This window comes from Schistocerca piceifrons, chromosome 10 (genome assembly GCF_021461385.2).
Source record: "Schistocerca piceifrons isolate TAMUIC-IGC-003096 chromosome 10, iqSchPice1.1, whole genome shotgun sequence".
NCBI classification, from domain to species: Eukaryota; Metazoa; Arthropoda; class Insecta; order Orthoptera; family Acrididae; genus Schistocerca; species Schistocerca piceifrons.
In genome coordinates, this window is record NC_060147.1 from 143,163,500 (window position 1) to 143,188,724 (window position 25,225).

The 25,225-nt window shown below is 39.5% G+C and overlaps 1 protein-coding gene across 1 annotated transcript in view; it reads right to left on the reverse strand.

The window, feature by feature from the left end:
* LOC124719003 overlaps positions 1-25,225 on the reverse strand; it is a 98,258-nt gene that overhangs the window by 54,521 nt on the left and 18,512 nt on the right. The window contains exon 4 of the mRNA XM_047244674.1: positions 7,850-8,169. Coding sequence (XP_047100630.1) covers positions 7,850-7,866 — 17 coding nt within the window. The 5' untranslated portion in view covers positions 7,867-8,169. The remainder of the gene's footprint in view (positions 1-7,849; positions 8,170-25,225) is intronic.

Consider the following 25,225-nt stretch of genomic DNA (forward strand, 5'->3'; position numbering starts at 1 on the left):
GTTTGTGTAGGGAACTTCCCCAAGTGAATGATCCTTAATCACAGATGCTCATAAAGTGTTGTAAACAACTGTAATCTGAATATCATGAAAGAAGAAGAGCAACTGTGGGTCTCGGTATCGTATGTTTTTGTGGATTGTGTTAGTGATTGGCTTGTCATCAGTGTAACAAATAATAATCCCAGTGGTGACCTGAATCTGCTGGATTCAGACATAGAGGGAGTTCAAAGATTACCAGACGAGTTAATGAAGGCATGTACTGCCTTTGGTGGCTTCACTTTCTTTACTTGATCTTTTTCTGAACTAACATACTGTAACATTTGTGGCTTTGCAGCCATCGTATTCAGCTACTACAAGCTCTTCTTAGAGCAGTTGAGAAGGCAGCAGTGGGAAGATGACGTAATGTGGTGTGAGGTTCCGATGACAGATTGTATGTTCGGAACGGGTATCGTGAGAAAAACTACACACATTGCGGTCCTCCTCCGCAATTGACAGCTGCGTTTGGAAGTAGCATGCCAAAATGGTAAATTTCTGTTGTATTAGAAAAACTAAACAGTGAGCATTTCATATTAAACCATTTCACAATAGTAGGGGCTATCATTCAGTTATTTCAGAACTGTTCATAACGAGTAGAATAATAAACAACTGCTAAACAAAAAACCAGACAAAGCACTTTGGAGATGCTCAGATTGCACCTAACATGGATGGCAGGTGAAGTAGTTTGGCTGGAAGATCAGAGGTGGTTTGGTAGTCGTGAGATATAGACATGTTGTCTGCCTTGGTCAGTATCGGTTAAGAACTTAATTAGCAGTCTCTGGTTATGTGGAAATGTAATTATGCAAATACACAGTTCATTGTTTTGTTTGTTTTCTGTGAAAGAATGAAGAATGGAGATTATTTGTTATTCATAAGGTGGATTATAATTGTACAGTTTCTCATGTTCTGCTACTAAAAAGTGAGTGGCATCTGGATAAACAAACTAATTGAAGATTGTATTCTCCTTCTCCTCATTACCGAATCTACCATACAATTTTATCCCGCCTATATATACTCAACAATACGTAACCCACTTCCAAACCACAACCAAAAAAATTTTTTCCGCTTTCAACACTACCGCTGCTATAAAATCCACCGTTTCCAGTTCACAAACAGTTCCTTTCAGCTATTAAACAGCCATTTCGGCTAGTTCTAATAACTTTCGTCTTTTTTTCCCCATTTCCGTTTTTCCCACATCACTGATCTTTTTTACCTGCTTCCCACAGGTTTTAACGTCATTACTTCTTCGTCAGACAATTGTTAGCCTCATTTTCACAAACTGCCACCACAAAACCACTCCTTTTAATACATTTGCACGCAGTTTTTTCGAAATTTCCCCGAATTGCTCCACCCTTTAACGTGTTTTGGCGGCAACACAACCACCTAACCTTTGTGCACATCGTTGTCTATCAACCCAAGTTCACCACAGGATCAACAAGCCCAGCTATAACCAACACTTTTTCGCCTTTTTTCACACCAGATCTCCAGTTGCTTTCCAGTTCACCTTTATCTCTCCCCATATATTTATATTTTTATTTTCATTTCCATTTCAGCCTCATGTTACACTTTCCACCTTGTAATACCATGTCACCCTCACACCATCCCCACAATGACCCCATTAAGTTTTATTTACATTCCCTCCGCAAACATGCCTTCGCCCTAGCCAGATTACACTCCCATATTTTATTTTCTCAAGCTTGCCTGACATTTGGCATTACCCCCAAAGGCCTCACACTCAAAGTTCCCATCTCTGGCTGTAACCCTTCTTTCCATCAGTCCCTATACCAGTTCCAAACTGAACAATCCATTGCCCTCACCCACCTAATCCTTCACCTACACATCAACTCAGCCAATGAACACACCCGTCAACTCCTATCCTTAATAAAAGTCCTCAGTCTTTCCTCTCCCACATCCACACCGGCTGTTCAGAGCATCCTCCTACAGGCCAACGGCAAATTAGAACCAATCTCCCACTTCCAGCTCCACTCCCCCCAAAACCTCAAAATTCCAATCAACACAATCTGGAATCACAACACCCTAATTCAGTAGTTAACCTTTCCTCCAAACATCTCTCCCAATCCGAAAACTTTGTCCTATCCAAAGGCCTCAAATTCAGCCCCACTCCCAGATTCAACCAAACAGCCCTTGTCAAAGATTTACTGTCCTACACCCGTACTCTCTGCTGGAAATACCACTTTGCCACGAAGAAATATGATCCTAATCCTACTCCTAATGATCCAACTCCCCAAGACACTATCCAAATTGAACCCTGCCTGGAACAGTTCCGTCCTCCGTCACAGCGGGACCCACCTCCTCTTCCTCAAAATCACCCTCTCCAAACTTTCCAGGAATTTCTGACTTCCAGCTTTGCCTCTCAATCTTTCTTAAAAAACCTTAATCCTACTCCCAACATCACCACTGCTGAAGCCCAGGCTATCCGTGATCTGAAGGCTGACCGATCCATCGTCATTCTTACGGCGGACAAGGGCTCCACGACCGTGGTACTTGATTGTCGGGAGTATGTGGCTGTGGGACTGCATCAGCTTTCAGACAACACTACTTACAAAGTTTGCCAAGGTAATCCCATTCCTGATGTCCAGGCAGAGCTTCAAGGAATCCTCAGAACCTTAGGCCCCCTACAAAACCTTTCACATGACTCCATCAACCTCCTGACCCCACAGACACCCCGCACCCCTACCTTCTACCTTCTTCCTAAAATTCAAAAACCCAATCATCCCGGCCATCTCATTGTAGCTGGTTACCAAGCCCCCACAGAACGTATCTCTGCCTACATAGATCAACACCTTCAACCCATTACATGCAGTCTCCCATCCTTCATCAAAGACACCAACCACTTTCTCGAACGCCTGGAATCCTTACCCAGTCTGTTACCCCCGGAAACCATCCTTGTAACCATTGATGCTACTTCCTTATACACAAATATTCCGCACGTCCAGGGCCTTGCTGCGACGGAGCACTTCCTTTCACGCCGATCACCTGCCACCCTACCTAAAACCTCTTTCCTCATTACCTTAGCCAGCTGCATCCTTACCCACAACTTCTCCACTTTCGAAGGCCAGACACACCAACAATTAAAGGGAACAGCCATGGGTACCAGGATGGCCCCTTCGTACGCCAACCTATTCATGGGTCGCTTAGAGGAAGCCTTCTTGGTTACCCAGGCCTGCCAACCCAAAGTTCGGTACAGATTTATTGATGACATTTTCATGATCTGGACTCACAGTGAAGAAGAACTCCAGAATTTCCTCTCCAACCTCAACTCCTTTGGTTCCATCAGATTCACCTGGTCCTTCTCCAAATCCCATGCCACTTTCCTTGACGCTGACCTCCACCTGTCCAATGGCCAGCTTTACACGTCCGTCCACATCAAACCCACCAACAAGCAACAGTACCTCCATTATGACAGCTGCCACACATTCCATATCAAACGGTCCCTTCCCTACAACTTAGGTCTTCGTGGCAAACGAATCTGCTCCAGTCCAGAAGCCCTGAACCATTACACCAATAACCTGAAAACAGCTTTCGCATCCCGCAACTACCTTCCCGACCTGGTACAGAAGCAAATAACCAAAGCCACTTCCTCATCCCCTCAAACCCATAACCTCCCACAGAAGAAACACAAAAGTGCCACACTTGTGACAGGATACTTTCCCGGATTGGATCAGACTCTGAATGTGGCTCTCCAGCAGGGATACGACTTCCTCAAATCCTGGCCTGAAATGAGATCCATCCTTCATGAAATCCTACCCACTCCACCAAGAGTGTCTTTCCGCCGTTCACCTAACCATCGTAACCTCTTGGTTCATCCCAATGAAATCCCCAAACCACCTTCCCTACCCTCTGGCTCCTACCCTTGTAACCGCCCCCAGTGTAAAACCTGTCCCATGCACCCTCCCACCACCACCTACTCCAGTCCTGTAACCCGGAAGGTGTACACGATCAAAGGCAGAGCCACGTGTGAAAGCACCCACGTGATTTACCAACTGACCTGTCTACACTGTGAAGCCTTCTATGTGGGAATGACCAGCAACAAACTGTCCATTCGCATGAACGGACACAGGCAGACAGTGTTTGTTGGTAATGAGGATCACCCTGTGGCTAAACATGCCTTGGTGCACGGCCAGCACATCTTGGCACAGTGTTACACCGTCCGGGTTATCTGGATACTTCCCACTAACACCAACCTGTCAGAACTCCGGAGATGGGAACTTGCCCTTCAATATATTCTCTCTTCCCATTACCCACCATGCCTCAACCTCCACTAATTTCAAGTTGCCGCCCCTCGTACATCACCTGTCATTCACAACATTTTTGCCTCTGTACTTCCGCGTTGACTGACATCTCTGCCCAACCTCTTTGCATTTACATATGTCTGGCTGTGTCTGTGTGTGTGTGTGTGTGTGTGTGTGTGTGTGTGTGTGTGTGTGCGTGTGTGTGTGTGTGCGCGCGAGTGTATACCTGTCCTTTTTCTCCCTAAGGTAAGTCTTTCCACTCCTGGGATTGGAATGACTCCTTACCCTCTCCCTTAAAATCCACATCCTTTCGTCTTTCCCTCTCCTTCCCTCTTTCCTGATGAAGCAACCTTGGGTTGCGAAAGATTGAAATTTGTGTGTGTGTGTGTGTGTTATATGGCTGCTGGCAAGTTATTGAAAATGTGTGTTCCTGTATAATGTGCATCTTTTTGTACAAGACTAAGTGACTTCAATCCTTGTGAAGATTATTCTTATTTCTAGTATTGATTCCATGAATTGAGCTGTTGGGTTGAAAAAGTGCTATATTTTTAATGAAAAATTTCACTAAGCAATAAATATATTGCTTCTGCAGGATGTTCTTGAGTTCACACCACATATAACTCTTACTGCACGTTTTTGTGCCCGGAAAACTTTAGTTTGGCTTGATGAATTACCCCAAAAAATAATCCCATATGACATTATGGAATGAAAGTAAGCATAATATGCCAGGTTTTTCATTTTTATATCCCCTATGTCTGACACAATTCTCATTGCAAATAGAGATTTGTTAAGATGCTTCAACAGTTCTGTGGTGTGCTCTTCCCAGTTGAATTTAGTATGAAGCTGTAATCCCAAGAATTTAACACTGTCCACTTCTTCTATCTGCTTGTCATCGTATTTTAGGCATATACTCGTGGGACACCCCTTACAAGTTCTGAACTGCATGTAGTGCATTTTTTCAAAGTTTAGTGACAAAGAATTGGCTAGGAACCAGTGATTAATGTCCACAAATATTTTATTAGCTGATCTTTCTAAGAATGCACTTGATTTACTATTTATTGCAATGTTTGTATCATCGGCAAACAAAATGAACTTGGCATCTGATAATGTTCCTGATGAAAGGTCATTGGTATACACAAGAAAAAGTAAGGGCCCTAAAATGGAACCTTGTGGGACCCAACATGTAATTAGTTCCCAGTTAGATGATGCCTGATAGCTTGATTCTTTCCTAATAACACCCTTTGTTTCCTGCCAGGGAATAAGATTTGAATCATTTTGCAGCATTTCCTGTTACACTATAATATTCTAATTTATTTAAAAGGATATTGTGATTTACGCAGTCAAATGCCTTTGACAGATCACAAAATATATCAGTTGCCTGCAATTTTGTGTGTAATGAATTAAGCACATTTTCACTGTAAGTGTAGATAGCCTTCTCAATATCAGAAGAATATGTCAAATATTTAAGTTCCTAGCACCACCATTTTTGCTCACTGTGTATGAAGCAACTTTATTACAAAAAATGTGATCAATTCCAAAGTAAATATTTTGATATAACCGGTCCTAATTTTTCACAACAATTTATTAATACTTGTCACCTTGTACTACCTAAATTGACTCCAATATGGAATGTTCACCAATTACGTGTGAAATGCTAGAATGTGACATTATGGAAGTGTTTAACACAGTTTTATTATTTTATACAATAACAGTCACTTCTGCAACAGCCGAAAGATCATTCGCAAATTAAAAATGATCAAAATTTATACAAGGAATAATATAGCTCAAGCTCGACTCTGACATTTGGCACCCGTAGCAATCAAACACGAGGGTGCATTAAGTCTACATTCAACGGAACTTATTGATGAGTTCACAAAATCTCAAGTCATAAAAAGACGTAAAAGAAATTGTTAAAATAAAATTGTCTACTTCATTGTAGCGTCAACCTATATTATTAACTGCAATCTACTAGAGCCACGAAAACACGGCCCCTGCCTCTCATGCTTACCGACAATTACCAATAAGAAATCGTAGCTCTAAGCAAAATCGGGCCGATCGGTAAGGCGCACTGAACTCGTAGCACACTAGTTTAGTGAAAGTGACTTGCTGGCACTGACTTCACTGTTCCCAGTATGCTTCGTGGCAACGGGCACATTTATGTGGCCAAGTACTACTGCTTCATTGTTTATTTTTTACTTTTTTGTGCTTGCGACTTTGTTCCCCTGGTGTGGACTGCCACTGAAAATTATCCCACAGGATCCTTTTATCAGTACTAAAGTACTCTGTATCCTATTCAGGTCGAACTCTATCCCAGAAGTTTGCCTTATTACACGGTAGGAGATGATGACGAAGTAGTTTTGCAGCTATAAAGTATTTATTTTAGTTTAAATAGGGCTCCAATTTCATTTTTGGCCCGAGGCCCTCAGTTACATAGCTATGCCACTGCACCCACATTGCACACAGCCAGTTCTCCAAGCAGGCTATTACGCACTCACTCATTTGAGATGCTTGCAGTCTCAGCAGTCTCTCAAATTTGTATTTGGCAGCCTCGCATTACAATATCACAGACTTTGTAAATGTTTTGCTTTGTGGTGACCTCAACTGGGTGATCGGAGTCCTCTTCGTGTTCGGCTGTGTTTAAACTGATTAACTTCTGACTGTCTGGATTACCAGTTGTGTAGAATTTTTTAAGATATTGTATTTGTTGTTGACTGTAGAAGTTATTTATTTCACAATTGCAATTTTTGCCCTTGGACCATTTTCATTTGGTACTGCAAAAGATTTCATTTCAGCCAAGTCAGGCTTTAAAATCTCTGACACGTATACATTTCATCATCAAAAATAAGCTTTTTCAATGTAGAAATACAGTAACATCAAACAAATGTACATCACAAATTCATTAATCCAAAAGTAAATGGTCTTGAATGATAGTGCAGACTCCGAGTGCACTTTATCCAATTCAGTATTGATTTGTGAAGCAGTCCACCCCTTCAAATGAAAATGAAAAATTTCGTTTTCTCAATTTCCAATCACGTTGACACACTGAACAATTCAAACAGCTGTCATTAATGAACTGTATGTAGTTTATACGATACTTGCAATAATCGAGCTTACCGACCGTGAAGACACGACAAATATGTTCTATTCTTTCGTGAAAATTTACTGAACTTACCAAATCGAGCCACCCTCATATATAGTAGTATAGATATAGATTAAACATATCTGAGAATGGTAGTTACTTGTCAAAACCAGTGATGTGAATTTTGCTAACATATTCATATATTTTTATGTACCTATATATCTAAGGGATCACAATGTAATAAATTATTATATAAACAATTACAAAATAGCACAATTCCAGTTGGTGATATTTCAATTTAATAAAAATGCTCTACACCTACTTATTAAACTGGAAGTTCTAATAAGTGATCAGGTTGAGTCAGGTATCGAGCTCAGATCCAAGTACGAGAGGAATCCACCTGAAGTGAACAACACTGAGGGAAGGTAAGCACAGATACGGCACAGGCGACAACACAGGATGAGTGTCACTACTGTAGACTCACCTTCCTTTGACTGACATCCAACTGATACTCAGGCGCTCGAGCACGTGTCTGTGGGTACTGACAAAATACTCGGCATCTCGAATCTGGTAGCAAATATTGCCACAGCTCCCCAGTTTTAAGTCACACAAATGGGGACAGGTATCAGCTAACAAGTTCAGTGGAAATGACGTCTTCTGAGGAAGATAAACACCTAGGTGCAGCACTCGTAGGTCTGCCACCCGCGCCAAGGCATCAAAGAACCTCACGTCCACATCGAAACTGTTGTCAGAAATGGTCAGTGTGCGGATCTCTTTGCACTCGGCAAAGAGGTTGTCTGCTTCCTGCATCAGAGTAGAGTGGACATCATTTGGACTTATAATATGCTACAAATAATCTATCAAATTGGTACAAACACTAAGTACATCTCATATACACAGCAAAGGTATATCAAAACTGCAATTCTCAGGAATAGAATCATCACATTGAGGAGAGGAGGGGAGAGGAGGGGAGGATATGGGGAGGGGAGGATATGGGGAGGGGATGGTGAGGGGAGGGGGTTGTTCCAAAAGTGCAAAATTACACATACTGCATGGCCAAGAGTAGCTGCCTACACTGTAGTGTGACAGAGTTTTCATGAAATTATTGGAAACAAATAAAAAGGTGTATTGTTGAACAAAAGCAGTCACCATTTTTCTCTGAACTTCTTAATTAATTGACATGACATATTTCAGGTTGAAACCATCATGTGATGACCTATTATAAACAGACAAAATACATCATGACCTTTAATAAACCAATTCACAGAAAACCAGCGACTGTTACTAACCAACCACATGCCATTTTAAATTCTTTCCAAAAATTATATTTATAATGGTTGCATGCTCTACAAGGATTTTCAGTCTGACTTAGAATACAGAATTTTCACTCACACTACTGTGCTTGCCAACTGAGCGATGTAAACATTTATTTGTAAAACATATTTAAGAATTTTTGACAATCATAATTTGTAAATAAATACAAATTCGTTATTTCAGTTGTTTCAAGTTGTACAAGTCTGGATCACAGAAACACAGTTTCATACTCTTTGCCAGAGCAGAGAATCGCCGCACCAGTCAGAGCGTCATATTTAGCCGATGGCCAGTGACTGCAAGGAGATACTGCAATTTTGTTCTCATTTCCTATCTCATTTATTTAAACACTGCCACCCCATGGAGCTCCCAAAATCAAATTTCATAAACCAATTTCCCAATACTGCTTCTGGGTGGTCACATAAATACTTCTAAGCCGATTCTGAAAATCCGCTTCTGACTGCCATTTTTCAGTTCCGCAATCGACTTTCACTCCCATGAAATGTGACCAGTTTTGAAAAGTACTTGGGCTCTCAGGTTTCGTCTTGTATTTCAAAATTTGGAGCTAATATGGACAGAGTGGCTTTTCGTACAGTGAAGAATATTAGACTGAAGCTGTTTACACTTTGTCTAACGGAAGAGGAATAACGATTGTGCTGACTAAATCATACAATGTAACAGCTGTTTTCCAGGCACCATATTTAACTCGTCTAGCAAATCCACTTCAGACTTTAACATGTAAACACAAGTTAAAATCACATTTGTTTAATTGCAGTACATTAATAAACAGTATACTGTACTTAGCATTTTCATCCTATGAATTACTTACTCAAAAAACACAGTAATTTTTTTCCCCTACACATGTTTTAGAGCAGTGATGTCAAACCAGCATTTCATTAGAAGGAATCCAGCTGATGTTGACTCACTGCCTTGTTGAACAGATGTTATAGCAACCTATGATAACAGCACCACATTTACTGTAATTCTTGTTTTATACTATACCCAGTACACCTCTGTAAGATAAATTCTTAATATAGGATTACCTCTAGTGCTCAAAAACAATCACTGTCTGTCACTCTATCATCCACATCGTCTATTTCGGGTTCTTCCAGCGCATCAGCATTTGACTGCAGTACTATTTGTACAATTTCTCAATCCGTGACTTCTCGCAAATCGTCCACTTTGAACATACGTGTGACTTCACATCCAGGAATTCTTTTTACTACGTCTGTCAAGTCTTCTTCAGGCCTATCATACATATTTCTGCAGCACCTTTGAAGAGTTTCTGTTTCCAAGTTACCTCCAGGATTGCGCGCACCTGTAAATTACGTGCTTCGTGTTTATTGCCTTCAGCTCATCATTTGTGTGTGTTGCTTTGCATGTCAGTAGACAGTTTGCAAAAGCAGTCCATGCCAGCGCCATTTAAATGTCCTATTATGCCCTGATGCATCAACTGAATTAGACTGGCAACACATGTTGTTGTTGTGGTCTTCAGTAGTGAGACTGGTTTGATGCAGCTCTCCATGCTACCCTATCCTGTGCAAGCTTCTTCATCTCCCAGTAACTACAGCAACCTACATCCTTCTGAATCTGCTTTGTGTATTCATCTCTTGGTCTCCCTCTACGATTTTTACCCTCCACGCTGCCCTCCAATACTAAATTGGTGATCCCTCGATGCCTCAGAACATGTCCTACCAATTGATCTCTTCTTCTAGTCAAGTTGTGCCACAAACTCCTCTTCTCCCAAATTCTATTCAAAACCTCCTCATTAGTTATGTGATCTACCCATCTAATGTTCAGCATTCTTCTGTAGCACCACATTTTGAAAGCTTCTGTTCTCTACTTGTCTAAACTATTTATCGTCCATGTTTCACTTCCATACATGGCTACACTCCATACAAATAATTTTAGAAACGACTTCCTCACCTTTAAATCTATACTTGATGTTAACAAATCAGTTTGAAACTTTTCATCTTTTGGTACAAACTGATACTAAACCATTCAGTATGTTGTTATTGTTGTGGTATTCAGTCCTGAGACTGGTTTGATGCATCTCTCCATTCTACTCTATCCAGTGCAAGCTTCTTCATCTCCCAGTATCTACTGCAACATACATCCTTCTGAATCTGCTTAGTGTATTCATCTCTTGGTCTCCCTCTACGATTTTTACCCTCCACGATGCCCTCCAATACTAAATTGGTGATCCCTCGATGCCTCAGAACATGTCCTACCAACCGATCCCTTCTTCTAGTCAAGTTGTGCCACAAACTCCTCTTCTCCCCATTTCTATTCAGTACCTCCTCATTAGTTATGTGATCTACCCATCTAATATTCAGCATTCTTCTGTAGCACCACATTTTGAAAGCTTCTATTCTCTTCTCGTACAAACTATTTATCGTCCATGTTTCACTTCCATACATGGCTACTCTCCATACAAATACTTTCAGAAATGACTTCCCGACAATAAAATCTATACACAATGTTAACAAATTTCTCTTCTTCAGAAACGCTTACCTTGCCATTGTCACTGTACATTTTATGTCGTCTCTACTTCGACCATCATCAGTTATTTTGCTCCCCAAATAGCAAAACTCCTTTACTACTTTAAGTGTCTCATTTCCTAATCTAATACCCTCAACATCACCCGACTTAATTCAACTACATTCCATTATACTTGTTTTGCTTTTGTTGCTGTCTGTCTTCTATCCTCCTTTCAAGACATTGTCCATTCCGTTCAACTGCTCTTCCAAGTCCTTTGCTTTCTCTGACAAAATTAAAATGTCATCGACAGTCCTCAAAGTTTTTATTTCTTCTCCAGGGATTTTAATACCTACTCCAAATTTTTCTTTTATTTGCTTTACTGCTTGCTCAATATACAGATTGAATATCGGGGATAGGCTACAACCCTGTCTCACTTCCCTCCCAACCACTGCTTCCCGTTCGTGCCCCTCGACTCTTATAACTGCCATATGGTTTCTGTACAAATTGTAAATAGCCTTTTGCTCCCTGTATTTTACCCCTGCCACCTTCAGAACTTGAAAAAGAGTATTCTAGTCAACACTGTCAAAAGCCTTCTCTAAGTCTACAAATGCTAGAAACATAGGTTTGCCTTTCCTTAATCTATCTTCTAAGATAAGTCATAGAGTCAGTGTTGCCTCATGTGTTCCAATAATTCTACGGAATCCAAACTGATCTTCCCCATGGCCGGCTTCTATCAGTTTTTCCATTCGTCTGTAAAGAATTCACATTAGTATTTTGCAGCCGTGACTTATTAAACTGATAGTTCAATAATTTTCACATCTGTCAACACCTGCTTTCTTTGGGATTGGAATTATTATATTCTTCTTGAAGTCTGAGGGTATTTCGCCTGTCTCATACATCTTGCTCACCAGATGGTAGAGTTTTGTCAGGACTGGCTCTTCCAAGGCTGTCAGTAGTTCTGACAAAACTCCACCATTCAGTAAAGAGTTCAAAAAACATTCAAGACCTTTTGTGACCTCTATGAAGTACTGGTAGTACATTTTGGGTAACATCCTTAAAGGTTTTAGAGTTTTTCAATTTCCCAATACACTCCCGAGGCAGTCTGTAAGTGACAGAAGCATTTATTGCCAAAAGAACACTTTGCCATTCTATTTTCATTCAGTGTCCTGGGGCAGATGTTTCTGTTGAGGAAGCTAAGGAGTCTGTAGGCAACATCTGAAAACTGGCTCCTATTTCATGAGCATTGTAAATTTGGTCTTTAGTGTAACCTCAGGTGTAATCTCAAACTCTTGTTGTTTTGAAAACATAACTGTGTCTGGGTCTGATGATAACTTTTCCCCGCACACATTCTGTTGCTGAATGCCATGCCTGTTTTTAAACCTGCCCAACTACCCAGAGCTAGAAGACAAATCTTTTCCTTCCTCACCAAACAGTTCAGCTAACATTTTAGCTTATCTTTGCAGTATCGGGCCATTCACAGACACACCTTTTTCTCATTCTCGGGTGAACCAAAGATAAAGAGCTTCACCCACTTTTTCAAAGTCTGATGTTTTCAGTGTTTCCATATGAGCATTGTTCACAGCTTCCTCTGGTAATTAGATTTTGACTTCACCACTTCTGAAATGGTAGAAATACCAACTTCACAATTAGCCACAACAGTTTCTAATAAATTTCCTTTTTCAACTTATCTGATACCAGCTAATTCATCAGTGAAACTAATCACAATACGCTTCCAGTTATTTGCAACAACATAAAGATGCACATAAAATGGAATGAAACAACCACTCAACTTCACTATCACTGGCAGCGTAACTTTGTTCAGACTGGTGAGCCAGTGGGTGGGGAAGCAAGATTTCTGTACTAATCACAACAGATCAAAAATTGAAGGGTGATCACCAATGTGGTTGTATCTAGTATATAGTCTTTCATATTGATATCAGTTTCACCAATTCTTGGACAAATTGCCTGCAAATAACATATTCAAAATACTGTTTCAGCTTTCTGTGAAATATATGCATCCAGTATCAGTTTCCAAGTTAAATTTTCAGAGGCAGTTCATTTCCTTAAAAAACTACCAGCCAATGAGGAGAGTGGCACTCGCTTCCACTAGCTCACTTCCATCTATTTTGTGACCACAGTGAGGCCCACGTAAACACTTCTGCCTCTGAAATATATTGCCGCAAACACTGCCCAGCAATAGGGGCCAGCAATGTAGCTGTATACGTGGCCTGTCCCTCCTCTGTCTGTGGGGAGGCTTGCGTCCCTCATCGATACAGATGGCCGTACCGTAGGTGCAACCACAACGGAGGGGTATCTGTTGAGAGGCCAGACAAACGTGTGGTTCCTGAAGAGGGGCAGCAGCCTTTTCAGTAGTTGCAGGGGCAACAGTCTGGATGATTGACTGATCTGGCCCTGTAACATTAACCAAAACGGTCTTGCTGTGCTGGTACTGCGAACGGCTGAAAGCAAGGGGAAACTATACCTTTAATTTTTCCTGAGGGCAGGCAGCTTTACTGTATCATTAAATGATGATGCATCCTCTTGGGTAAAATATTCCGGAGGTAAAATAGACCCCCATTTGGATCTCCAGGCAGGGACTACTCAGGAGAACATCGTTATTAGGAGAAAGAAAACTGGCGTTCTACATATTGGGCCGTGAATGTCAGATCCCTTAATCGGGCAGGCAGGTTAGAAAATTTTAAAAGGGAAATGGATAGGTTAAAGTTAGATATAGTGGGAATTAGTGAAGTTCGGTGGCAGAAGGAACACGACTTCTGGGTAGGCGATTACAGGATTATAATTACAAAATCAAATAGGAGCAGGTTTAATAATGAATAAAAAATAATAATCGTGAAAGAAGGTTGTATACACGGAAGAAGCCTGGAGACATTGGAAGGTCTAATATAGATTATATAATCGTAAGACAGATTTTTAGGAACCAGGTTTTAAATTGTAAGACATTTCCAGGGGCAGATGTTGATTCTGACCACAATCTATTTGCTATGAACTGCAGATTAAACCTGAAGAAACTGCAAAAAGGTGTGAATTTAAGGAGATGGGACTTGGATAAACAGAAAGAACAAGAGGTTGTAGAGAGTTTCAGAAAGAGCATTAGGGAATGATTGACAAGAACAGGAGAAAGACATACAGTAGAAGAAGAATGGGTAGCTTTGTGAGATGAAATAGTGAAGGCAGCAGAGGATCAAGTACGTAAAAAGATGAGGGCTAGTAGAAATCCTTGGGTAACAGAAGAAATATTGAATTTAACTGACAAAAGGAGAAAATATAAAAACACATTAAATGAAGCAGGCAAAAACAAATAGAAATGTCTAAAAAATGAGATTGACATGAAGTGCAATATGGCTAAGCGGGGATGGCCACAGGACAAATGTAAGGATATGGAGGCCTATATCACTATGGGTAAGATAAATATTGCCTACAGGAAAAGTAAAGAGCTCTTTGGAGAAAAGAGAACTACTTGCATGAATATCAAGAGCTCAGATGGAAACACAGTTCTAAGCAAAGAAGGTGTAACATTACGATTCAAGACAGCTGTAACGGAACTTGAATAGCGTAAAGTTGTCGTTAAAAACGCATGCCGCGCGATTTGTTACGATTTGGTCGGTCATAATAGTAGTAACATGCTTTTGAATACAATTAAAATATAACGGCGATCCTGTTTAGCGTTATTGGAAATAATATGTAATAAATTAATGAGTAAGGTAGCCGATCCTATAAGAAGAGGTAAAATTGGGCATATTAAGGTGTTTTGCTTTATATCGACTAAGCCGATGATACGGCGTCTTTTTTTTTTTTTTCATTTACTCTTAAAAGAAAAAAAAAAGAAAATAAGTAACGAAGTGCTAATTGTGCGTTGTGAAAAATATAGGGGCGAATTTTAAATAGCTACAGTGTATAATCAGACTAACAAATGGACATTCAGTTACGCGAAATAGCGGACAGTGAAGTGTGGTCATTAAACTGAGTACACCTACAGGGCGGTCAATTCCGGGATAAGTCTATTCGCATCTCACGAGGGACGTGGTATTGAGACCGTTTTTTATTTTAAATTATATCGCGGAGAGAGGGCTTCAATTAATAAAAAGGAGAAAAGCTGTATCATAATCATTGACTGTTGGTGTTAAGCAACCAAAACTGTTCATCAAAGGGTTTCGGTGAATGAGTGGTGAATGCGAAATGAAACTGTGAACGAAGTTATGTTAAATAAAGCAGAAGAGACAAGACAGTTTGGTCGTATCTGTTATTATTCCATAACCCGTAACATTTCTTCTCATTGTTCGAAGCCTTTATAGACGATCGTTATGACAATTTGCTTTGAAGGGATCTCGTTACGAGTTAAGTTTTGGGGACCTGGTCAACAGGGGATAGTTCGTACATCTTAACTACTGCAACTATTCTGGAATCAGGTGCTACCGTGACCGTTGTGTGTTGTCAATGGCTTAAGGTCATCATATCTCATGCTCTAAGATCGACGCGCCTTTCCTCTTGGTATAACGGTGTCTCACGGTAACCACGACAACGCCGACGGTGAAGGAAGATACGGTAGAAGTGGCGCCCAACGTGGGGCTCGATCGAGGAGGATTGCTGCATCGAGTCGAGTGTCATCCGGATTCACGAACCCTAGAGTTGGAAAATATTGTAGCAGCCAGTGAGTCTGTCCAATGAATGAGGTATTCTTCAATAATCGCTAAAAGTGAGCGATACTACCAGGTATGATTAAAATAACTGTATAATTATTTAAAAAAAAGGGAAGTTGAGACTTGTGATTTCGGTAGATAAATATATATATAAATACATAGTGAAAATAAGTGTATGTCTTGGTAGTGAATAATCATGTCAAAATGAACGAAAAGAATACATGATAATGTGCAGTTGAGTAGAGTAATGAGTAGAGAGAGAGAGAGGAAAGTGAAGAGGAAAGGGATGATGCATCCCATGAGCTCAATGTGGGACAGGAGACATGTACAGATAATAATACAGTTATTGATTTAGAGCTGTTAGGAGATTCAAATACAATGATAAGTAAGGTAAGCAGCGTGGGAGAACATAAAGATCTTGAGGTTTCGGGAGTAGATCAGCAAGTTTATCCTCAAAATGGAAATATTAATCAAAAAATGTTTGATATGCTGGCATCAATAAATACTCAAATGGGTGTAATGAATGGAAGACTTGGTTCACTAGAAAAAGATAATAAGCAATTAAAAGAGGACAATCAAAAGTTAAATGAAAAATTTGAGGCCAAATTTGGTTCATTAGAAGTTAAAATGGATTCTTTGGAAAGCAAACTGAACACCTTTGATTATAAACTGGAAAATACTAAGAAAGAATTAAAGGCGGACTGGGAGACTCAATTAAATGTGAAAGAATTGAAACACAGAACTAGATGTAGAGTTTTCTAACACCTTAGAAAGGCAATATAATAATTTAATGGGAAAACTTCATGACGTAGAAAAGAAATATGAGGTAGTTTCGAAGAGTTATGATGGCCTGTCCAATAGGATGGTTAAGTGTGAAAGCAGCTGTTTCAATGCTAGTGCACAGATAGAAGAGCTTTCCAAACAAATAGTCGAGTTTGAGTCTGATGCTCGTAAGGGGATTGACAAGTATTTAGTAGATCAAACTAAAAGACTTGACGAAGACCTATCTGAATGGATAGAAATAAAAGGAAATGAAATTGTAGACAAGGTTAAGACTACTATTGGATCCCAGCCAAATGAAAATATCAATGAGCACCTAAGTAGAAATGATGAATTAATTAAACTCTTCACTAGCGAATTTCAGAAAATAAAAGACAAAATAGTTGATGAGTTACCTAAATGGCAAAAGGAAACCAATCATAAATTGGCAGAGTTAGAACGAAAGTCATCACAAAATTTGTTGACAGAGGACGAACGTTCGGAGAATAGGTCGAAAAACAACCGAACATGTGATAATACGAAGTACAATTGTGGTGAAAATTTGCATTGGGAAGTTGATGATTCGGTTGGTAAAGATGATGATTCTTTTGGTCAGCGAGGATATTTATCTTCTTTAAAGGTGGAGAACAGCATTTTTAAAAGTAGACAATTCCCAACATTCTCCACTGAAAAGAACAACCTGCATCCGAAAATCTTTATCAATAATTTCAAAAGAATATTTCCGCGTAGCTGGTCAGAACATGACCGACTTCAATTTATAGTATCCAAAATTACCGGAGAAGCCGCATTATGGGCCGCCGAAGTAAGTGAAAGTTGCCATACTTGCGCTGAGTTTGAACAACTTTTTTTGACTAAATACTGGTCGTCGAGTAAACATGAGAAATTAAGAAAAGAGGTTTACCAACCTGAGTATTTTAACAGTAAAAGGAGTACTTTAAGGCAATATTTTGAAAAGTACATAAATAAGACACGTTATTGGAATGATCCAATTTCTCACAAGGAAGTGATCAGAATTTTGAAGGGAAGGTTGCCCATAAATATACGTGAAAAGTTAATAAATGTTCCTGACCACGATGTAGAACAATTCTTGTCGGTGATTGACTCTATAGATATGATTATGGAAGACGCAGGACAAATGAGTAGTAATCAAATGTCGACTCACACTCATAGTAATACGAATAATTATAATAATAATTTAACGTATGATAATAATAATAATACCGAAAACCAGGTCAAACCCGCATCACAGGCGCGTGGACAATCTTCATCCTATGGTTGCAATAAAAACAATGATTATAATAAATATAGAAGAGATACTTACTGTGCTAGAGGTAAACCTCGATATGGTGACGCGAATGTGCATAGTAGTGATATTAATAAGAGTAACAGGTACCCAAGTGATGAACCCAATTGCATTCGACCTTGGGAAGATAATTCGAAGCATAATGTTCATCGGCAGGATGGAACAAATGCCTCGAGTCCTCATCCAGCACAAGGAGTTATACCAATGGGCGAAGGAGCCTCCAATGTGTGACGGGGTGAATACCATAACTCGGATCATACTGTACGGATTGTGGGAGTTCATGAACCCCCACCGATGACTCAACGAGATAGATTAAACTAATACCAGTCACCAAATGCCTTCCTAGGATGACTGGAAAGGAGAAGGAAGGCAGGTATCAATTTGAACTGAGAGTATTAAGGTACAATAATGATCAGGATATAAGGAATGAATTAATTGAAGAAAAACCTGAAGTTTCTAATAAATGTGGACAAATTTTACAGGCAATAATTCCAACAAGTATAAATAATGTTGATGTTGAAATATTAATTGATACTGGAGCAACTATTAGTGTCATGACGTTGGACTGTTTAAAACAGATAAGCCGAGGGGTAAAAATGCCCACTTTTCCTATCTCAGGATGTACCGTGTCTGGCGCGTTGAGCGCAAAAATGCAAAAAGTTGTGAAACAGGTACGTGTTGACGTTACAATACAGGGGGCTCAAATAGAAAGTACATTCCTGGTTGTTCCTAAAATGACAGTACCATGTATCTGGGGTTTGGATTTTTTATGTGAAACCGGTGCAATCATTAATTTAGAGAAAGGTGAATGTATATTTAATTCCAATGGTAATGTTTTGACAACCAGCCTGAGAAAGGGCCGAGTAATTCCAAATCAATTGTGTATGAATCTAATGGTAAAATATGTCAGTATTGATGATGAAAATGTGTATGATATATGCCTTATTGAATGTTCTGAAGAAATGATGGATAAAATGTCATTGCAGGAAAAGGTGTTAGAATCAGAATATTTATCTGTTATCCAAAGGGATAAACTGTACTACTTGTTGGAAGCATATCAGTCAATTTTTAGTAAACGTCCGGGTATAATAAAAGACTTTGAATGCCATATAAAGTCGTATGCACATAAACCCTTTTGTCGTACTTCCTATTCTATCCCATGGACATAGAAAGAAGTAGTCAGAAAGGAAATCAATAAAATGTTAGAAAGGGGGATTATTGAGCCCTCAGATTCTGAATATTGTAACCTTCTTGTGGCGATAATTAAACCCAATGGTGACATCAGATTGGTGTTGGATGCCAGAGAGATCAATAAGATCATTATACCTGTACAAACGCGACCGGAGGACCTAGAACAGTTAGTACAAAAGTTTTATGGTGCCCGCTTCTTAACCTCTTTGGATATGCGTAGTTCATATTGGCAAACTAGAATATCGAAAGAATCTAGAAAATATACTGCATTCGTTTTTCTGGGCCGAAGTTACCAGTTTACTGTCATGCCATTTGGGTTGAAAGTAAGCGGTGGTGTTTTTATATCGGCATTAGATACCGTACTGGGCAGAGACCTTTTGAATGAAGTTACTTTATATGTGGATGATTTGCTAATTGCTTCTGAAACTTGGGAGGAACATTTGGATTTGTTAAGAAGAGTTTTTGCGAAATTTTTGGAATACGGAGTTACTGTAAATTTGAGCAAATCCAAGTTTGCTCATAACCAATTGAAATTTCTTGGACATATAATCACTCCTGAAGGGATAAAACCAAATCCTAAAAAGATGGATGCGATTAACAGACGTGCTTATCCAAAGAATAGGACGGAATTAAAGTCATTTATCGGCTTAGTTTCACTTTTTCGATGATTTTTACCCAATCAGTTAGGAAGCCAAGACTGTTTGTTACGGCTGTTAAGAAAAAATGTCATGTGGGAGTGGAATTCCGAATGCACACAAGCTTTTGATAACATCCGCAATGCTTTGACTAATGCTCCACTGTTACATCATCCGAGACTTGATCAAGATTTTTATATTGCTGCGGATGCTTCTGAAACAGGATTGGGTGCCACTCTTTTCCAGATGGACAATCCAGAAGATATCAGTACCATCAAGATAATTGGGTTTGCAAGCAGAACACTCTCTACCTGTGAACGTGCATATTGTACTACTGAATTGGAAGTACTGGCCGTGGTCTGGTCCCTTAGAAAGTTTCGCTATTTTGTATATGGAAAGAAGATCATTGTATTCTGCGACCACAAAGCTTTATCTTTTATTTTAACAGGAAGGATGTTCCATTCACGTTTAACCCGGTGGGCCTTGCTACTGCAAGAATATGATATTACGCTCAAATACATCAGAGGGAAAGACAACATCATAGCCGATGCTCTTTCAAGACTACCGAAAAGAAAGAATGACGACGAGTGTGAAGAACGGACTATTGACTTTAAAGTCATGAATTTATCAAGGCAATATTGTGAGAGGCAGATTTCACAGCTATCTCGAAGTCTTCCACAACTGCAAGAAGTTGATAAGTTGTGGAAAGCCATTAGGCATGCTGTTGAAAGCAAAACGCTAAGTCACTCTCAAGAACAGTATCAATTAAAATCCGGAGTATTGTATCGGAGGAAGGATGAAGAAGATGTTTGGAAAGTTTGTGTTCCAAATAAATATTTAGAATCACTAGTACGGTACACTCACTTGAATTGGGGTAATTTTGGTTCCGCTAAATGTACAGCCAAAATAGCACAATACTGCTATCATCCAAATTTGGGACGTATAGCTACAAATATTATTAAGAAGTGCAAAATATGTCAGAAGGTGAAACCCATAAACTAATGTCGGAAGATAGAATTACATCCTATCATCCCACAACAACCTTTAATGTTGGTGTCATGTGATGTCTGTGGGCCATGTCCCGTGACACGTGGACGGTTCAAATATGTATTGGCTTTCTATGATCTCTTTTCAAAATATGTGAAATTATATCCTTTGAAAAATCTCCACGTTCGACCCATGTTACGCAAATTTATCAACAACTATATAACTGAGCTTGGCAAACCTATAATGATCTTGACAGACAACGCTGCTTATTATACAAGCAAAGTATGGAGAGACACTATGAAAGAACAAGGAATCCAGCACATTTACATCTCAAGATTTTACCCTTGTGGAAATCCGGTTGAAAGAATCTTCCGAGAGTTGAACCGATTTTTACGGACGTACATACCCAAACAACATTATAAATGGATCGATTGGATTTATGAATTTGAGAAAGTGTATAATGACTTACCACACTTATCGACAGGTTATGCACCTAACCAAATAGTATTTGGTGAAAGTATTGTGACAGAATGGATGAAGAAATTACCTGCGATAGAACAAAAGATTACCAAGAAAGAAGATATGGTGAAGAAGGTCTACGAAAACCTGAAGCATCAAGCACAATTGAGAAAAACCCGTTTGATAAAAATGCGAAGAAAGTAGTCTCATATGATGTAGGGGAAGAAATTTTATTGAGAAATCACCCAAAAGCATCAACCAGGAAAAGACTGAATAAGAAATGGCAATATTTATATACAGGTCCATATAAAATAATGAAAATACCTCATGAAGGGAGCTACCTCCTGGCAGATTGTGATACTGATGTAATTAAAGGCTTGTTTCCTCACATAGACCTGAAGAAGTATTATCAATAATGAGCAAAATATAGATTCAAGAAACACTTAATGATACCAAGACTACACTCAGTGGACTAAATAAAAGCACCAGTGGATAAATACGTACTTATACTAACTTACAAAGAAAATTAAAGAATGTACCGACGATTTCCATGAGATACCTTCTTGGTATCAGCAACAATGTCGACGCTGAAATACAATTTATCCTCTCACCGAACAGCGAGGATGGATGATTTAAAAGTGGAATTAAGAGGAAAAGAAAAGGACCAAATCCTCTCTGGTTAAACAAGTGGCCTGATAAGGGTTTTGGCCTAGGATGCCAATCGTCGAACCCGGCTGTGATCCCTGCCTTGCACAGTCGGTTGAAGAACTGAGGGCTTCATCCAAGAAAAAAAAATGTGGTGTGAATATGAAGTGATTAGTGCGAAGTGTTTCTAAGACAACCTATAAACAAATGTGGAATTTAGTTAAGGGCATTTTGTCTAGGCCCATTAACTCAACTTAAATATTGTAGAATGTATGTACTGACTTGTTGAGTGAATCTGAAAGTGAGTGTATTCGCCGAAACAAATACCCTCTCCTGTCACAGTACACAAAAAAAAAAAAAAAAAAAATAAGCCTGTTCTGTCTGGAACCCTCTTCAAGACATCACAGTCTGGGGGGCCGTGTAACATTACGAGTCAAGACAGCTGTAACGGAACTTGAATAGCGTAAAGTTATCGTTAAAAACGCACGCCGCGCGATTTGTTACGATTTGGTCGGTCATAATAGTAGTAACATGCTTTTGAATACAATTAAAATATAACGGCGATACCTGTTTAGCGTTATTGGAAATAATATGTAATAAATTAATGAGTAAGGTAGCCAATCCTATAAGAAGAGGTAAAATTGGGCATATTAAGGTGTTTTGCTTTATATCGACTAAGCCGATGATACGGCGTCTTTTTTTTTTTTCATTTACTCTTAGAAGAAAAAAAAAGAAAATAAGTAACGATGTGCTAATTGTGCGTTGTGAAAAATATAGGGGCGAATTTTAAATAGCTACAGTGTATAATCAGACTAACAAATGGACATTCAGTTACGCGAAATAGCGGACTGTGAAGTGTGGTCATTAAACTGAGTACACCTACAGGGCGGTCAATTCTGGGATAAGTCTATTCGCATCTCACGAGGGACGTGGTATTGAGACCGTTTTTTATTTTAAATTATATCGCGGAGAGAGGGCTTCAATTAATAAAAAGGAGAAAAGCTGTATCATTATCATTGACTGTTGGTGTTAAGCAACCAAAACTGTTCATCAAAGGGTTTCGGTGAATGAGTGGTGAATGCGAAATGAAACTGTGAACGAAGTTATGTTAAATAAAGCAGAAGAGACAAGACAGTTTGGTCGTATCTGTTATTATTCCATAACCCGTAACATTTCTTCTCATTGTTCGAAGCCTTTATAGACGATCGTTATGACAATTTGCTTTGATGGGATCTCGTTACGAGTTAAGTTTTGGGGACCTGGTCAACAGGGGATAGTTCGTACATCTTAACTACTGCAACTATTCTGGAATCAGGTGCTACCGTGACCGTTGTGTGTTGTCAATGGCTTAAGGTCATCATATCTCATGCTCTAAGATCGACGCGCCTTTCCTCTTGGTATAACGGTGTCTCACGGTAACCACGACAACGCCGACGGCGAAGGAAGATACGGTAGAAAGGGAAAGCAGAAAGGTGGAACGAGTATATAGAGGGTCTATACAAGGGCGATGTTCTTGAGGACAATATTATGGAAATGGAAGAGGATGTAGATAAAGATGAAATGGGAGATATGATACTGCGTGAAGAGTTTGATAGAGCAATGAAAGACCTGAGTCGAAACAAGGCCCTCGGAGTAGACAACATTCCATTAGAACTTCTGACAGCCTTGGGAGAGCCGGACCTAACAAAACTCTACCATCTAGTGAGCAAGATGTATGAGACAGGTGAAATACCCTCAGACTTCAAAAGAATATAATAATTCCAATCCCAAAGAAAGCAGGTGTTGACAGATGTGAAAATTACTGAACTATCAGTTTAATAAGCCACGGCTGTAAAACACTAACACGAATTCTTTACAGAAGAGTGGAAAAACTGGTAGAAGCCGACGTTGGGGAAGATCAGTTTGGATGCCATAGAAATGTTGGAACATGCGAGGCAATACTGACCCTACGACTTATCTTAGAAGATAGATTAAGGAAAGGCAAACCTATGTTTCTAGCATTTGTAGACTTAGAGAAGGCTTTTGACAGTGTTGACTGGAATACTCCCTTTCAAATTCTGAAGGTGGCAGGGGTAAAATACAGGGAGCAAAAGGCTGTTTACAATTTGTACAGAAACCAGATGGCAGTTATAAGAATCGAAGGGCATGAAAGGGAAGCAGTGGTTGGGAAGGGAGTGAGACAGGGCTGTAGCCTATCCCTGTTGTTATTCAATCTGTACATTGAGCAAGCAGTGAAGGAAACAAAAGAAAAATTCAGAATAGGTATTAAAATCCATGGAGAAGAAATAAAAACTTTGGGTTCGCCGATGACATTGTAATTCTGTCAGACAGCAAAGGACTTGGAAGAGCAGTTTAACGGAATGGATAGTGTCTTGAAAGGAGGATATAAGATGAACATCAACAAAAGCAAAACGAGGATAATGGAATGTAGTCGAATTAAATAAGGTAATGCTTAGGAAATGAGACACTTAAAGTAGTAGATGAATTCTCCTATTTGGGGAGCAAAATAACTGCAATGATGGTTGAAGTAGAGAAGATGTAAAATGTAAACTGGCAATGGCAAGGAAAGCATTTCTGAAGAAGAAAAGTTTATTAACATCGAGCATAGATTTAAGTATCAGGAAATCTTTTCAGAAAGTATTTGTATGGAGTGTAGGCATGTATGGAAGTGAAACATGGATAATAAATAGTTTAGACAAGAAGAGAATAGAAGCTTTCAAAATGTGAAGCTACAGAAGAATGCTGAAGATTAGATGGGTAGATCACATAACTAATGAGGAGGTACTGAATAGATAGAATTGGGGAGAAGAGGAATTTGTGGCACAACTTTACTAGAAGAAGAGATCAGTTGGTAGGACATGTTCTGAGGCATCAAGGGATCACAATTTATTATTAGAGGACAGTGTGGAGGGTGAAAATGGTAGATGAAGACCGAGAGATGAATACTCTAAGCAGATTCAGAAGGATGTAGGGTGCAGTAGGTACTGGGAGATGAAGAAGCTTGCATGGGATAGAGTACCATGGAGAGCTGCATCAAACCAGTCTCTGGACAGAAGGCCACAACAACAATGTAGCCTGTATAGTTGCTAAACAAATTTGCCACCAATACCCAATTCTTATGACATATGTAAACATTGACCGTGAAGCAAAGGTAAAGAGTTCTGCCTAATATTTCAAAGTTGGATGTTTTCAGTGTTTTTATGAGGATTGTTTGTTCTCTAGAAATTTACATATCAACTTGGCCAAATCTGAAACAGTACAAACACCCACTCCACAATTAGGTGCAATAGTTTCCAGTAAGCTAAACAGTCTCCATTCAGGCATGCCCCAATTTCCAGGAATGGGAAAATGGGAAATGTCTGCCAGAGCAGGGTGATAGGCAGCACTGCAGGCCGAGTTGCGCCCAGGCA